The 17,043-nt window shown below is 42.4% G+C and overlaps 2 protein-coding genes and 1 long non-coding RNA gene across 13 annotated transcripts in view; 2 read left to right on the top strand and 1 right to left on the bottom strand.

The window, feature by feature from the left end:
• The window catches only part of TACC1 (transforming acidic coiled-coil containing protein 1), a 116,477-nt gene that overhangs the window by 20,696 nt on the left and 78,738 nt on the right, over positions 1 to 17,043 (top strand). For 3 of the 11 annotated variants that reach the window (XM_078069600.1, XM_078069596.1, XM_078069594.1), the window contains exon 1: positions 8,311 to 8,448. The exons of 7 other annotated variants lie outside the window; for them this stretch is intronic. In XM_078069600.1, coding sequence (XP_077925726.1) covers positions 8,372 to 8,448 — 77 coding nt within the window. In that variant the 5' untranslated portion in view covers positions 8,311 to 8,371. Of the gene's footprint in view, positions 1 to 8,310; positions 8,449 to 17,043 lie in introns of those variants that run through there. One more of the 11 variants, XM_078069598.1, reaches the window with a different exon arrangement.
• LOC118523223 (large ribosomal subunit protein eL42-like) lies at positions 985 to 1,727 on the top strand. Its single transcript, XM_036072676.2, has one exon. It carries the CDS (start codon positions 1,319 to 1,321, stop codon positions 1,637 to 1,639), a length of 321 nt encoding a protein of 106 aa, XP_035928569.1. The 5' UTR covers positions 985 to 1,318; the 3' UTR covers positions 1,640 to 1,727.
• On the bottom strand, positions 2,954 to 8,224 carry LOC144381412 (uncharacterized). Its single transcript, XR_013446621.1, has 2 exons — positions 8,005 to 8,224; positions 2,954 to 3,176 (listed from the first exon to the last, which is right to left on the bottom strand). It is a non-coding gene; the product is annotated as an uncharacterized LOC144381412 (long non-coding RNA).

Here is a 17,043-nt window from a genome sequence, read left to right as displayed (position 1 = left end):
CGGTGTGTGTGTTTGGGGGCAGGGATACATGGGAACTCTCTATACTTTCTGCTCAGTTTAACTGTGGACTGAAAACTGCTCTAAAAATTAAAGTCTACTTAAAAAAACACATAGACATACTTTAAATATAAAGACAGAGATAGATCAAAAATAGATGGATAGAAAAGGATATATCATGTAAAGAGTAAGCATAAGAAGGCTGGCGTGGCTATATTAGTAACAAACAAAATAGATTTCTAAACAAAATGTGTTACCAAAGATAAAGAAGGGCACTTCAGAATAATGAAAATTTTAGTTAGTCAAGGTGACATGAAAATCGCAAATTTGCCTGCGCTCAATAACAGCTTCAAAATATATGAAGCAAAAATTGACAGAATTAAAGGAAGAAATATGTAATCAAAACTGGAGATTATAATGTCTCCCAAAAATTGATAGAGTAAACAAACAAAAATCAGCAAAGATAGAAAATGTTAACAATATTATCAACCACCTTGACCTAATTGATATTTATAGAACACTTCACCCAAGAACAGTAAAATGCACATTCTTTTCAAGTGTATATAATATGTTTACCAGGATAGACCATATTTTTTTTTTAAGATTTTATTTATTTATTTGACAGAGAGAGTGAGAGAGAGTGCACACAAGCAGGGAGAGGGCCAAAGGGAGAGGGAGAAGCAGGCTCCCCGCCGAGCAGGGAGCCTGATGCAGGGCTCGATCCCAGGATCCTGGGATCATGACCTGAACCGAAGGCAGACACCCAACCAACTGAGCCACCCAGGCGCCCTTAGACCATATTCTAGACCATAAATAAGTCTCAGTAAATTTTAAATTTGTTCTCTGACCACAATTAAATTAAATTAGAAACTAAGAACAGTGAGATAACTAGGAAAATCATAAATATTTGGAAACTAAACACTTTAAATATTCAATAGGTTGAAAAAGAAATTACAAGAGATTAGCAAATATTTTGTACTGAATGATAATAAAAATACAACGTATCAAAATTTGTGGGATATGCTAATTAGTACCTAGAGGGAAATAAGTTATAGCTTTGAATGCCTATAAGATAAAAGAAGAAAGCTCTCAAATCAATTTTCCACTTTTCCACCTAAGTTTCCACCTTTAAAAACTAGAAAAAGAAGCAAATTAAACCCAAAGCAATCAGAAGGAAGGAAATAATAAAGATAAGACAGAAATCAATGAAATAGAGAACAGGAAAAAAAAAGGGAAAATTAATAAAACCAAAAGCTGGTCATTTGAAAAAACTAATAAAATTGATAAATCTCCTTTCCGTGCCGATAGCGCTCCCGCAAACATGGTGAACGTTCCTAAAACCCGCCGGACTTTCGTCAAGAAGTGTGGCAAGCACCAGCCCCACAAAGTGACACAGTACAAGAAGGGCAAAGATTCTCTTTATGCCCAGGGAAAGCGGCGTTATGACAGGAAGCAGAGTGGCTATGGTGGGCAGACTAAGCCAATTTTCCGGAAAAAGGCTAAAACTACAAAGAAGATTGTGCTGAGGCTTGAATGTGTTGAGCCCAATTGCAGATCTAAGAGAATGCTGGCTACTAAGAGATGCAAGCATTTTGAACTGGGAGGAGATAAGAAGAGAAAGGGCCAAGTGATCCAGTTCTAAGCTTCATATTTTGTTAATATTATGAAGACAATAAAATCTTGAGGTTATGTTCACTTCAAAAAAAAAAAAATTGATAAATCTCAATCCCACCTGACCAAGAAAAAAAATAAGAAATTGCCATATCAGTAATGAAAGAGAGCACTCCATTACAGATCCTTCAGACATTAAAAGGAGAACACTCCATTATTATTTTTAAAATTTTTAAAAGACTTATTTAATATTTATTTGCGAGAGAGAGTGGGGGAGGGGCAAAGGGAGAGAATCTTCATGCAGACTTCCTACTGAGCACAGAGTCTGACTCTGGGCTCAATCTCACTACCCATGAGATCATGACCTGAGCTGAGACCAAGAATCAGATGCCCAACCAACTGAGGTGCCACCCAGGCACCCCAAATACTCCATTATTATTAGTATGAGCATCTTTATGCCATTAAATGTGAACATTTAGGTGAAATGGACACATTCTGGGAAAGAATAAATTACAAAGCTGACTCAAGAAGAAACAGAATGCTTGAACAGCCTTCTGACAAAGAAATGAAATTTGGAATTTAAAAACATTCTGACAAAGAAAACTTCTGGCTCAGATGGCTTCACTGGTGAATTCTATCAAACATTTAAAGAAGAAATAATACCAATCCTATGAAAACTCTTCCAGAAAATCAAGGAGGAAGAAACACTTTCCAACTCATTTTATGATGCCAGTATTATCCTGATTCCAAAACCAGTTGAAAACATCTGAAGAAAAAAAACTACAGATCAATAGCCCTCATGAATATAAATGTAAAAGTCCTCAACAAATATTATCAAATCAAATCTAGCAGCATATAAAAAGATTATATGCTACAATCAAGGGGCAATGCAAGTTTGGCTTGACATCTAAAAATCAATCAGTGTAATTCAACAAATTAATAGAATATAGGAGGAAAATAATATGAACATTTTAGTAAGTACAGAAATAGCATTTTTTGAAATTCAATACCTTTTTATCATTAAAAAAAACTCAGCAAATTATGAATAAAAGCAAACTTCCCAACTTGGTTAAGGCATTCTACAAAAGATGACAGCTAATGTCATGCTACAATGTGAAGGATTCAGTGCTTGCCACCTAAGATCAGGGAAAAGGCTAAGATGTTAGCTCTAACCACTTTTCTTTAATATTGTATGGAAGTACCGAGCCAGTGCTAGGCCCTGGAATACAGAGTATAAAGGAAGAAGTAAAACTGTCTTTATTTGCAAGTGACATACAGAAAACCCTAAGGAATCCACACACAAAAAACTATTAGAAGTAATAATGAACTTAGCAAGGTTGCAGGATAAAATATACAATAATCAATTTTATTTCTCCATTTAAAATAGCATAAAGGGGCACCTGGGTGGCTCAGTCAGTTAAGCATCTGCCTTTGGCTCCGGTCATGATCCCAGGGTCCTGGGATCGAGCCCCGCATGGGGCTCCCTGCTGAGCGGGGAGTCTGCTTCTCCTTCTCCCTTTGCCCCTCCTTACCGCTCGTGCTCTCTCTCTCAAATGGATAAATAGAATCTGTAAAAAATATTTAAACATAGCACAAACATTTAGGAATAAATTTAGCAAAAGATGTGCAAGACCTATAGGCTGAAAATGACAAAACATTATGGGAAATTCAAGATCTCCATAAATAGAGCTATGCCATGTTCATGGATCAGAAGTCTCAATGTTGTTAAACTAGCAGTCCTCCTTAAATTAGTCAATAGATTCAGTAAGTCAATAGATTCAATAAATTCAGACAAGGTTTTTTTTTAAAGAAATTTACAAATTGGGGTGCCTGAGTGGCTCAGTCATTAAACATCTGCCTTCGGCTCAGGTCATGATCCCAGGGTCCTGGAATCGATCCCCGCATTGGGTTCCCAGCTCCGCAGGAAGCCTGCTTCTCCTCTCCCACTCTCCCTGCTTGTGTTCCCTCTCTCACTGTGTCTCTCTCTGTCAAAAAATAAATAAAAAATCTTAAAAAAAAAAAAAAAGAAATTTACAAATTTATTTTAAACCTTCTATGAGAAGACAAAGAACCGAGAATAGTTAAAACTATTCAGAAAAAGAACAATATTGGAGCACTTATGCTACCTAATTTCAAGAAAAATATGTGGCTCTTGCAGTAACAATATGTGGCCTTTACTAACAATGTGTAGTAAACCTAATTTTATCCTTTTGGCTTATGAATTAGCATTTCAATAACTTCGCAAAAGGAAAGGTGGTGCAGCTCTGAGATAAGCATGTAATTTCCCAGGATGGCTACTATGAAGGGTAATACTCATTTGGCACAATTGCTGGGGGGAAAAAAATCCATGTTGAACATAAGCTTTGTGATCAAAACAGAACTGGGTTTAAATACTGGATATACCACTTACCTCTCTAAACCTCAGTTTCTTCCTCTTAAAATAGTGCACAGTGTAAAAATTAAGGAAATAAAGCACAGAGACCAAACTCTGTGTTATAACTCTGGAGCTAACCTGCCTGGATTCTATTCCTAGCTCTGCTATTTTGTAGCTGTGTGGCCTTGGGCATGTTTAACCTTTCCATGCTTCACTTTACTCATTTGTAAATTGAGGATATTAAAGTGCCTATAAACACTGTAATGGACATTAAATGAATTAATAAATCTAAAGCACTTAGAACAATCTGGCATATAAAAAGTACTCAAAAAACTGTTAGCTACTGTTGTTATCATTTCCTTGTGTTATAAGGACGAAATGTGGTTACTTTCATCAACCACCAAGCAAAGCCCCCAGTATCTACTAAATGCTAGCTCTCATCCTTCTAGGGAGCCTAAGGAGCATTCTAGGGGTAGGGTTTGACACTGACGAGTGTATTTTGCAATATAGGGGGCAATCATCAATTTCCATTTCTTAAATTTTCTTTCTTTACTATTTGTTCAATGTTTAAAAAATGCCTACTGACAGAATTATAATGCAAAATGGAAACCTTAACACTGGATATCAAATACTACCCCTCCAAGACTCCATCACAGGCCATATATCTCCTTTGATCCCTGCTGGCCATCATGTTCAGCAGCCCGCTGCCCAGGGACAGCAAAATGCGGGCTGCCTCCCTCCTCTCTTTCCTTTCTTCTCCTTCTTTGGTCGCTTTAGGCAGAAACTACAGGACATCCTAAAACAGTCAGAAGGTTCTATTCTCCCTTTATTCCGTATCAAATGCAATCGCAAGTGGTGTCCAGCTGTTATCCTCCTGCCTTCCTCTTGAAGGACAACTCCTCAGCTGCGTGAAGAGTTCTGAGCCCCAGAACTGGCCTTACTTGGGTAAGACAATGGGTCAGATGACAGCAGCGTCATCCACAACTTATAGCTGGCCTTTGAGCGCACAACTGCAGAACCACACTGAGGGAGAGGAGGTGGTTCCATTTCTTTAATAATTTTCCTCAGAGAAGGACTTGTGATTGCATGGTAACAATTCTGTATCTTCATTAGCAATGCTGAGCTTTTAAATGCTGCGTTCTAGTTGAAATATAAAAAGCCAGAAGGATTTTAAACCAAGAGACATTAAGCAGAGGATTTGTAGATATCCCAGAGCCTATTCCTTTGTTGGAGATCTGCAGCCAGTCTCTGAGATGGGGAAACAGAACTTGGCTCTGCTTCCATGTGAAGGGCCAATCATTATACATTGGGGGGAAGAGGGTTATTTGGGTCTTTCAGGTCTATCCTGGGCATTTTCCTTGAAAAGCCCTCATAAGTTTACTTTGCAAAGATAAAACTTCTCTCCTTCACTGTCTTCACACCTCTGGGTCTGGAGCCCCAGCTGCCCATGTCTCTGTACCGGCCAAGGCAGGCAAACCAGTAAACACAGGTATCTATGCAGAGATGCTCTTTGGCCCCCTATAGCCAAACTTCCTCATTATTTTGCAGACTTTTTTTCTCCTCATTGTCTTGGTTTCTCTGCATCACAATGGGGTGTGGGTTTCACTTTTTTCCTTCTTTTCAACAATTTTAGTGATGTTACCCTGTGCCTTTCTCCACTAATAATAATAAAACTTTCCCCAACAACCCATCTTGTCTACCCAGTAGGAAGAAAACTTTCCCCTTCTTCCCCTCCTCTCCTGTTGCTTCCCCTCCCATTTTTCCCTTGGAATGATCCACTGGGAATAAAGACCTTTCTCACTAGGAGAGGCTGAGTGTTCCTCTGAAAGGGAGCATGGCTCTGACAGGGTTATGTCTGCATTATCAATGGCACTTCAATCACATTACCAAAGTATTCCAGACAGAATGTGTGAAGAATGTGAGCATTTTTTTAAAATCATCTGCCAAGAGTCAACTTTTCTTCAGCTTTTTGAAATCCTTCCCACACAATCTCAGTTCCCAGCCTCACTACACTTTTACTAATTACTGTTTATTTTCCCATCCCCAAATACTCTGCCTGTATATGCCTACAACGTGGCAGCATCCTGAACTCTAGGAACTCTCTGGCTAGGGTAGAGTAAAGATAACGTATAAACAGGAAGTCAAAATTCCACATAAAAAAGGATCCGTTGTAAATAGAAGTCTCCATTGTGAGTTTTCCCACCCTTTCTGGAAACGTTAAAATGTAGGCACATACGTCTTTATTGCCTAAAGCTTCCAGTCAAGAAGGAAGTTAAGGTTGAGCGCCATTCTGTGTGCTTTGCCATAGGCTCATTCATTCATTCATTCATTCAGCAAATACTTACTGTATGTAAGGCAGGATACAGGCACTGTGCCAGGCACTAAGCTTGCACAGAGATAAGAAAGTATTCTTGTCATTATAGAACTCATATTCTAGTGGAAAGATAGACAAGTAAAGAAATAATTACAAAATAAGATTGGTAAGTGCCATGTTAGAGGAATTAACATATGGTGTAGGAACTTTGGGGAGGAAAACGATAACATGCATTTATCGACAATTATTAGTGTCTACTACTCACCAGGCAGTATTGGGGGAGCAGGGAAAACAAAACAATTCCCTGTCTTTGCAGAGTTTACATTCTAATGAAAGAGACAGGCTGTAACAAAAAATATGTACTATCGGGATACAGGATAGTGTTCCAGAAGGGAGGTCTGAGTTGGTCTGGAAGGATAAATAGGTATTAGCAGAAAAGGGCATTCCAATCTTTGTTTAAAACCAAACCAAACCAAACAGTGGGATGGAGGAGAGATGGCTGGAGAGGAGGGATGCAGGAGATGGGAATGGGTGAGAAAGGGCATGAAATATTCTGCAAAGGGATTTATTAGGCGTAGCATTAGGTGGATCACAGGTGCAATGGGAGGGATAGGGTACATTTTTCCCTAAGACAGAGTTTGGAAGAGAATTCATTCCAAACTGAATGTCAGAACCAGAAGGGTCATTAGAGGTAAAAATGAACATACTCCCTCGTTTTACAGATGAAGAAAACAAGACTTGCCGAGGGTGAAGTAATTAGTCCCAAGTCACCCAGCTAGTCGGAGGCAGAACCGGGACAAATCCGTTTTTCTCCACAGCTCAGCCCTGGCCTCACTCTCAGGAGAAGCTGCGGTGGGGAGGCTGCCTGGAAAGGCAGCCGCGGTCTCGGGATCCCGAGACACACACACACACACACACCCCGACACACACATCCTGACACACACACACACACACACCCCGACACACACGCGCACACACACCCCGACACACACACACACACACACCGACACACACATCCCGACACACACACCCCGACACACACACACACATCCCGACACACACACATCCCGACACACACACCCCGACACACACACCCCGACACACACACACACATCCCGACACACATACACACATCCCGACACACACACACCGACACACACATCCCGACACACACACACACCGACACACACATCCCGACACACACACACCGACACACACACATCCCGGCACACACACACATCCCGGCACACACACACATCCCGACACACACACACACCGACACACACACACATCCCGACACACACACACCGACATCCCGACACACACACCGACACACACATCCCGACACACACACACACACACCGACACACACATCCCGACACACACACACACCGACACACACACACATCCCGACACACACACACCGACACACACACATCCCAACACACACACACACCGACACACACACACATCCCGACACACACACACGACACACACACCGACACACACATTCCGACACACACACACACACACACACACACACACACACCCGCCCCCTACCGGTGCTTCCCTGCAGAGCCGCTCCCCTTCTAGCCTGGAGCAGGGACTCCCCAGGCGCTGCCGACCACCCCGGGCCGTGCGGGCAGACGGCGACGGCTCCCCGTCCGCGGGGCCCCCGGGGTGCGCCCAGGCCTCCCGCCCACTCCACCTGTTTTCGTTCGCCGCCAAGGGACTTCGCGGCTGGGAGTGCGCTGCCCGCGGTCCGGGCCCCCCGGCAGTATCGCGGGGCCCCGGTGGGAGCCGCGCGCTCAGCATCTCCCGGGGCGGGAGTCCCCCCGGCCGCGGCGCAGGCCGAGCCCTGCAATTGGCGGCGAAGTTGGCGGCTTCTCGAGCAACGCCCTTTAGCCGGCTTTCCCGGCGGCCGGGACCCTGAGGCAGGGCTCCCCACCACCCGCCCGCCCCTCCGCCCCTCCCTTCCTCCCCCGCCCCGCCGCCTCCTCCCCGCCCAGGGTCCGGGTCGAGCCGGCGCGCCGCAGAGCACGGGCGGGCGCAGCCGGGGCGCCGAGCTCCGAGCCATGGGAGGCTCGCACTCTCAGAGCCCGCGGGGCCGGGAACCGGCCGGGGACAGGCCCCCGACAGCCCGAGAGAGCGCGTGAGTCCCGAGCCCTCCCCGGGGCCGCCGTTCGGGGGTTTGCGTGCCAGCCCGGGATGCGAGCGCACGGCGCCTGTCCCGCAGGGGCTGGGAAGCCGGGGCTCCCGCCCGCGCCCGCGGGGGCCGGGGCTCCGGGGTGGGCCTGGTGGGACGTCCCGCTCCGAGCCTGGCCCTGCGGGGCTCCGGGGCGCCCGGCCACGACCCCACCGCGACAGAGTCGCGCCCAGGCGGGGCCGCTGCCCTGCGCCTGTTCACGCTGCGCGGGTGGGAGAAGGGGACCCCGAGTTTTCCGGAACTCGTCCAAGCAGGAAAACACACGTGTCCTAAAGGGCTCTGAAGTATTCGCGAGACAGCTATTTGCAGGGAGGTGTAGATATTAGAAAGGAGCTCGAGTCTCCGGTAATTTGGCCCGTGTTGGCTTTTGGAGTGCAGGAATTTGGATGCAGTGTTTGCTGCTCATAAGAACTCCCTCTCTTGTTTGCTCCGAGGGTTTCATGATGATCTCAGAAAAAGGGCTGTATTGTAGCAGCAGCAATTAGGCTTTTGTTCTGGGACGACAACAGTTGGGGACACCAAGTAACTGAAATGCAAGCTGCGAAGGAACATTTTTAGAGAACGTGATTTAGAGCAAGTTAGCCGCACGGTTTGAGAAGTGGCCATGCTTCTCGCCGGAGAGGATGCGTTGGTAACTACTTGAGAACCCAAACAATCGTTAAGCTTTTAATTTAAAATAATTTTAGAGCGTGTGTGTATCTTGGAGGTGAGGTCATGTTGAGGATCCATACTGTATTTTAATTCAGCCAATGACAAAGTTATTTCATTTGAGAAAGATACACTTAGGCTTCACATATAGCAGCCTGGGCCCTGGGAGGGCTTTTTGGTCGTCTTTTTGAGGCAAAGTAGCTTTCTGAATTTCCAAATGATACGCATGTTAGTAATGCCTCCTGATGTTTATGATCACTAAACTTAGTTCAGGAAGCTTATTGATCATATGGAAGGCTGAGAATTATCCAGCATGTAAAATGTGCAAAACACTTAAATACTCTTATTTAATCCCCAAGAATATCGAGGTAGTTTCTATCATTGCCCTCATTTTACTGATGAGAAAACTGGACAGAGAGATTAAGTGACTTATCCAAGGTCACACAGCTAGAAAGTGGTGGACTCAGGTTGTCTGACTCCAGAGCTCTTGCAGCAGCTACCTCCCACGGGAGAGTTGGGGGCTATCTTAGGAAGCCAACTTCTGTCTCGGCTGGCAGAATACATCTCACTTTTTAAAATTCTTCCTGAATAAAGGAGGAATCTGAATTAGCAATGCTTAGTACCTACTAAGAGGAAATTCCCAAAGTCAATTTAACCTTTTAAAAAGCAAACACAAGCAGCAGTGTAACATTGAGATGAAGTTAGGAGTTTTGGAAGCACAGAGCCCTGGGTTTAATTCTAGGCTCTGCTCCTTAACAGCTGGAGATCTTTTATCTGTTCCTTAACCTCTCTGTGTCTGTTTCCTTATTTGTAAAATGGGAGTGAAAACAATGTCCACTTCACAGGCTGTTCTGAAGATGACATAAGATGGGGTATATATGAAAGACAAGTTACAGTTTTATCTCTGAGCAATATATTGTTTTAGCCAAGGGTAAAAGTTGACTATTTAATCTTTGTGAACATGTGGCAGGGTTTACTGTGTAATTTGAAAGTAAATATGGAATCATTCACTGATAGCATGCTGAACTCAGTGCTTTCCGTGTAAGGTTCAGTGGTTAGGGTGAGGAATTTGATTCCCAGTTGTTAGATTAACCAATGGCTTAGCCGTAGATAGAGGATCTCTCTCTCAATGAGGTTCTTACACGGACCTTAGACATTCAGCAAAGCTGGCCTAAATATGATCAACATAAAAGCCCATCTTTGATCTTCACCTGGGAATACAGCCCAGAGACGCCCTTCCCTACTCAATTGAATACATTAAGGGGCACATAAACTCCTGTAGGCAGTGATAGGATTATTTGGTCTCAGAGTGTGCAGACTCTGCTTACGGAGTCAACCCTACAAACCACTTGGCGTGCACCAGGTCAAGGACTAGAAATATGAGATTCCGCGCCTGTAATATGAAAAGCTAAAAGTATGCCCTTTATCCAAGCCCTGCCTTACTTAGATGTAGAAGCCACAAGTCTCTCCAGGGTCTGAGAAAGTGGGGAATTCATTGTTAATGTCACCCGACTGCAGATTTCCTGCCGGACATATGGCTGTTGTGGATAACGCTGACCTCAAGGAAGTTCTCCTACTCAAGCCTTTTTAGTTGCGTTTTCAAAATCTATTGTTCCTTAAAAAAATAAATACATGAAAATCTCACAAGGAAAGCATTACTACGTTCATTTGTCTTTTGAGGGAGAAATTATGTTTCAGGATGGTCACAATTTATATTTCAGAATAATTTAATCAAGTACTAAAATTAACCAGATAAATCTCTCGTAGCAGAGCTCTGTTGTGAAATATAAAGAGGTATGGATGTACATGAAAAGAAATGTCTGATTTTTTTTTTTTACCCAGTTCCTGTGCACAGTCTGGGTGAAGAAATGTCCGATTTTAAGATAATGCTCACTATTATTAAAAATCGTAGCTGTCTACCTTCCCCAAACCCAAGGAAACAAAATTGCTGGCTTTGGTAAGAAATAGGGGAAATTTCACTTCATTTCTTTAGGGAGGCTGTACAATATGGTGATTAGGAACAGAAGCTGCAAAGTGAGGTAGACCTGGGTTGGCATTCCAGTTAGATAGCTTACTGGCTTAGTTCGGGAAGCCTCGGAAAATACTCACTTAATTCTTCGGTTGGGCAGAATTTCTACATCTTTAAAATGGCAATAATCGTGGGGTACCTGGGTGACTCAGTCGGTTGAATGGCCACTCTTGATTTTGGCTCAGGTGGTGATCTCAGGGTTGTGAGATCAAGCCCAGAGTCGGCTTGAGATTCTCTCCCTCTGCAACACCTCCCCCCGCCCCCCACCGCCGGCCCTGCTTGTGTGCATGCATGGGCTTGCAAACAAATCTTTAAAAAATAAATAATTAAATAACTAAAATAACAGTAGTCATAACTACTTTTTGAAGTGGTGTATATTAGTGCAGGGCGTGGTACTTGCCGACAGCTCACTACCTGAGTTATTATAATGTTTATATGTAAATGCACCTATAAACCAGATGCTATGCTGGGCTCTTTGGAATATATATATATATATATATTTTTTTTAATATTTCATTTATTTGACAGAGAGAGACACAGCGAGAGAGGGAACACAAGCAGGGGGAGTAGGAGAGGGAGAAGCAAGCTTCCCTCAGAGCAGGGAGCCCAATGTGGGGCTCGATCCCAGGACGCTGGGATCATGACCTGAGCCAAAGGCAGACGCTTAACGACTGAGCCACCCAGGCGCCCCAAGGGATATATATTTTTGAAGAAGGCAGGGTCTTTTCTGAAGGGAAGGTTGACTTGTGTCCTAATTCAGCAAGGCCTCTTAGAGAAGAAGCAAGGCAATAACTTCTTTGAGTTAATTTTTTTTCCTCAGTTAATTTACATTTTCCAGAAAGATGCACTATCCGGAGGACGGACGTGTGTTTGGGAATATGGCAGTTTGGTGAGATGTTTGAAATCACTGATTCCTTAGGTGGTTAGTTTTGGCAGTGTGTCCAGGGTGGGTTTTCTAAGAGCAAAAAATAATTTGTGGAGAGATTTGAAGAATGACATAAACGGAGCCTATTATTCCTTAGGGAATATGGTGTGTAACTAATTCATCTATAGCTTGTTGAGCTTGTCTGCCTGGAATGCAAGATATGCACCTGCTGTCAATTCTTATTAAATTTCTAGACCAATCTTTGTTTGCATTTGGAATATATCATAATGGAATAGGACAGTAGCAATGTCAGGAGGAGTTTCTGAGGTCTGGAGTGGTTTTGCCATGTACTTTTCTTATCATGTGAATTAGATGCAGGTTCTACAAGGTTCTAGTGAACTGCAAAATCAGCAACAATTAAACTCAAGTGCCTCTTGATGGGCAAACCGCTGTGGGACAGATGTCCCTGACCTGAAAAGGAAGCACTGACTTTGAGGTTTTAGACACAGGGAAACATGACTCAAAATTAGTAAATTTGGGGAATAATATTTCTGAAACCCATTGCAATTTTTATTGTCATTAAAAACACTTAAGTTCCTAGTTGCTATAGAAATTTTTTAAATGCCCATGTTTAAATGGCTCCGTCTCTGGTGAAGGCAGCACAAAAGGAAATGGTTTGAATTGCAAGACAGGGGGCTTATTTGTGTATATATGTTGAGTTTAGCTGTCACAACTTCTAGACCATGAGGGTAGTTCAGATAGTAAAAAGGTTAATAAGGGAAGAAAAATCCCTCTCTGAAAATCATTAGAAGGTAAAGTAGTTGCTCTCTCAAGGATTGAAACTTTAAGAAGGTTCAGGTATAGTTTTTGCCATAATTTCTTCCCTCTTTTTGATTCAGTGACCAGCTGTGCCTCACCCCCACTTCCACCCCACAGCTTCTCCCGGCTGGTACATGTTTCAGTATAAGAAAAGAAGGGGCACCTGGGTGGCTCAGTTGGTTAAGCGTCCAACTTTTGATTTTGGCTCAGCTCGTGATCTTGGGGATCCAGCCCCAAGTTGGGCTCTGAGCTCAGCTGGGAGTTTGCTTGAAGAGTCTCTCCCTCTGCCCCTCTTCCTGTGCCCATGCTCTCTCTGTCTCTCTAAAATAAAATAAAGAAATCTTTAAAAAATCAAGAAGAGAAAAGGAAAAAAGGCAGAGCATGGCTGCTGGTGTCCTGAGCTACCAAAGTAGATTATCTAATGTCTGAGTTAACCAGTTAATCTCCTGACCTTGAGTTAACAAATTCATGCACCCGGCATACATGTTAACCCAAGGTCAGGAGATTAACTGGTTGCATCCAAATGGCCACAGAACCTGGAGGCCCATCTTCTGAGGAAGCTCAGGCAGACTCTCGTGGGATGTTTTTACTTTTTTTCTTGTGGTGAAATACACATAACATAAAATTCACCATTTAAATCATTTTTAAGTGTATACTTAAAATGAAGTGTCATTAAGTACACTCACAATGTTGTATGATCATCACAATATCCATTTCCAGGACTTTTTTGGCATCCCAAACAGAAACTCTGCACCCATTAAGCAATAACTCCTCATCTTCCCCTCCCCTAGCCACTAGTAACCTTTATTCTGGTTTCTGTCTCTATCTGCCTATTCTGGGTCCCTCCTGTAACTGGAAGCATACAATATTTGTTCTTTGGTGTCTGGCTTACTTAACTCAGCATCATGTCCTCAAGGTTCATCCCTGTTGTAGCATGTATCGGAATTCATTCCTTTTTATGGCTGGGTATTATTCCAGTGTATGTATCCACCCCATTCTATTTATCCATTCGTCTGTTGATGGGCACTTGGGTTGCCTCCACCTTTTGGCTATTGTGAATAATTCTGCTCTGCAGGTTGGTGTGCAAGTATCTGTTTGAGGCTCTACTTTCAGTTCTTTGGGGTATATGCCCAGGAGCAGAATTGCTGGGTCATATGGTGACTCTATGTTTAACTTTTTGAGGAACCATCAAACGGTTTTCCCCAGGACTTCATCATTTTACATTCCCACCAGCAATGCATGAGGGTTCCAGTTTCTCCCTATCCTTCCAACACATTTTTTTTTTTGCTTCTTTTTTAACTAATATCTAGCCTAATGGGTGTGAAGTGGCATCTCATTTTGTTTTGATTTGCACTTCCCTAGTGATCAGTGATGTTGATGGTCCTTTCATGTGCTTATCCACCATTTGTATGTCTCCTTTGGAGGAATGTCTATTCAAGTGCTTTGCCCAGTTTTAGATTAGGTTGTTTGTTTTGTTGTTGAGTTATAGGTGTTCTTTAGATATCCTGGATATTAATCCCTTATCAGATTTGTGGTTTCAAATATTTTCTTCCATTCTGTGGGTTGCCTTTTCACTCTGTTGATAGTATCCTTTGATGCACAAAGGCTCTTAAGTTTAATGAAGTCCAATTTATCTACTCTTTATTGTGTTTCCTGTGCTTTTGGTGTCATATCCAAGAAATTATTGCAAGACCCAATGTCATGAAGATTTGCCCTATGTCTTATTCTAGGAGTTTTATAGTTTTAGCTCTTAAGTTTAGGTCTTGTATCCATTTTGAGAGTAAGTTTTGCATCTGGTGTAAGGTAAGGCCTCCTTCATTCTTTTGCATGTGGGTCCAGTTTTTCTGGCACCATTTGTTGAAAAGATTATCCTTTCCGCACTGAATGGTTTTGGTACCCTTGTTGAAAATCAATTGACCATATATGTGAGGTTTTATTTCTGGGCTCTCTATTGTGTTCGAGTCACCTATATGTCTATCCTTATGGTAGTGCCACACTGTTTAGATTACTGTAACTTTGTAGTAAGTTTGAAATCAGGAAGTATGAGTCCTTCAGGTTTTTTTTTTCAAGACTGTTTTGGCTGTTTGGGGTTTCTTGAGGTGGGGTGTATGTGTGTGTTTGTGTGTGTGTGTGTGTGTGTGTGTGTATGTGTGTGTTAATCTCTCTCTGTCTCTCTCTCTCTGTGGCTTTTTCTTCTTGGCTGGTGACAGTCAGCCAGCCTTGCATGAGAGAATGCTAGACTGCCTTCAAGTGGCAGTATGTCCCCAAAATGCTCCTTCTCTGCCCTCCCTGCTTCCCCACCAGCAACCAGACTTTTCACCCCAAGATATCTGCTGAGAACCTGCCCTGAGCCAGACACTTAGGCACCAAGTATCCAAAGAGCACCTTGATATGGACAGGAGCCCCCAAGAGGCAGGCAGAAAAGTAGAATCACTGTGAAGTTTAAAGGTCCTGAGAGATGAGCATCAGAGAGCCCACCTGTTCCCCAAGAAGCAACTGAGTCTGGACGGAGTCTTGAAGGAGGAGTGAGTTGCCAGGTGAGGGGGTCAGGGAAGGGGCAGTCCAGGTGAAAGGAAAGCCTGTATGAGGCATGTCCTGTGGTGTCAGGGGCTTGTCATTTCTGGGGAATGGTGAGGATTTGGGGGTAAGGTGGTTGTGGAGTGGACTGGGGGGGATTGGGAAGCAGTGAGTCTGGAGAACTGGATAAAGGCTGGGTGATGAGGTCTTTGTGGCTATGTGGGAGTTTGGACTTAATTTTAGGAACCGTAGATGGAAGTTTTCAGCTGAGGGGTTGGCCAAAACACCATGGCAGCCCTGGACAAAACTGGAGAGAAGTATTCTTGCAGAGTAACTCAACCAAATGGTGGGGGGTCCAGTAAACCACAACTTCCTATGATTCTCCCCAGCACCTCACTGCCTACCCCAGGCAGCGCATCCAGGGGACTAGAGTTTCCTTTTTCAACCCCTTACCTTGTCTTCATTTCTATTTATTAGCTATTCAGTAGCATATATAAACATTTCCATTTTTCTGATTTTCCAAAGAATTTTTTTAATCTAAATTCAATTAGCCAATGTATAGTAATTCATTAGTTTTTGATATAATGTTCAACGAAGTTGTGTATAACACCCAGTGCTCATCATATCAGGTATCCTCCTTAATGCCCATCACCCAGTTACCCCATCCCCCCACCCATGATTTTCCAAATTTTCTATGAGAGGCATATATTCCTTTTATAATCATGAAGTATATAAAAATTTGAAAATTTAGAAAACCCAGACTATAAAGAAAATAAATCATTCATAATCTCATTACCCAGCGATGACTGTTAATATCTTGGTACATTCTATTGCTGTCTCTTTTTTTCCAGGAAATATATTTTTCAAAAGTGGGGTTATACTATGTTGTACATTCTGATTTTTTGACTTAATGTTTTTTAACATTTCTCTGTATCATTATACTGAGATGGTACATTATCTACATGTACCATAGTTTATTCAATTTTTTCCTAAATGTTTTATATTTAGGTTGGTAACTCTTCTTGCTCATGTAAATAACACAGTTAATAAATATCCTTATAATTCTTTGTACATCTCTGGTTAATAACTTAGGATACTTTCCTAGAAGTTTAATTACAGGATAAAAGAATGTGAACATTCTGAATGTTTTGTTTTTATATATATATATATATATATATATATATATATATATATATATATATATTACTACATATTGTCAAATTATCCCCCCCAAACTAGTACCAGTTACACTCCTCCCCCACCCCCCAGCAGTATAGCATCCTTTCCAATGCTAGGCACTATCATTTTGAATCTTTGCCAGTTTGGTAAGAAAAAAAATAATAATCTTGATTTAATTTTTGTGTCCATTATCAGAGTGAACTTTTTTCCATATATTATTAGCCAACTGTAATTTTTAATTTATTTCTGTTGGCCAATTTGTACTGAAATATTAATTTTTTCATATTTATTTGGGCTCTTTATATGATGAGGTCAGCTAACATCTATTGAGCACTTGCTACGTGCTAGGAAAATGTTAATGTCTTAACATACATTAACTTATATGATTCTCAAAATAGCCCTATAAAGTAGGTACGATTTTAAATTCCTATTTTATACATGAGGAAATGGGCACAGAGAGATTAAACAACTTGCCCAAGGTCTC

Source organism: Halichoerus grypus, chromosome 3 (genome assembly GCF_964656455.1).
Source record: "Halichoerus grypus chromosome 3, mHalGry1.hap1.1, whole genome shotgun sequence".
Lineage (NCBI taxonomy): Eukaryota > Metazoa > Chordata > Mammalia > Carnivora > Phocidae > Halichoerus > Halichoerus grypus.
This window is presented reverse-complemented; position numbering and strand designations above follow the sequence as displayed.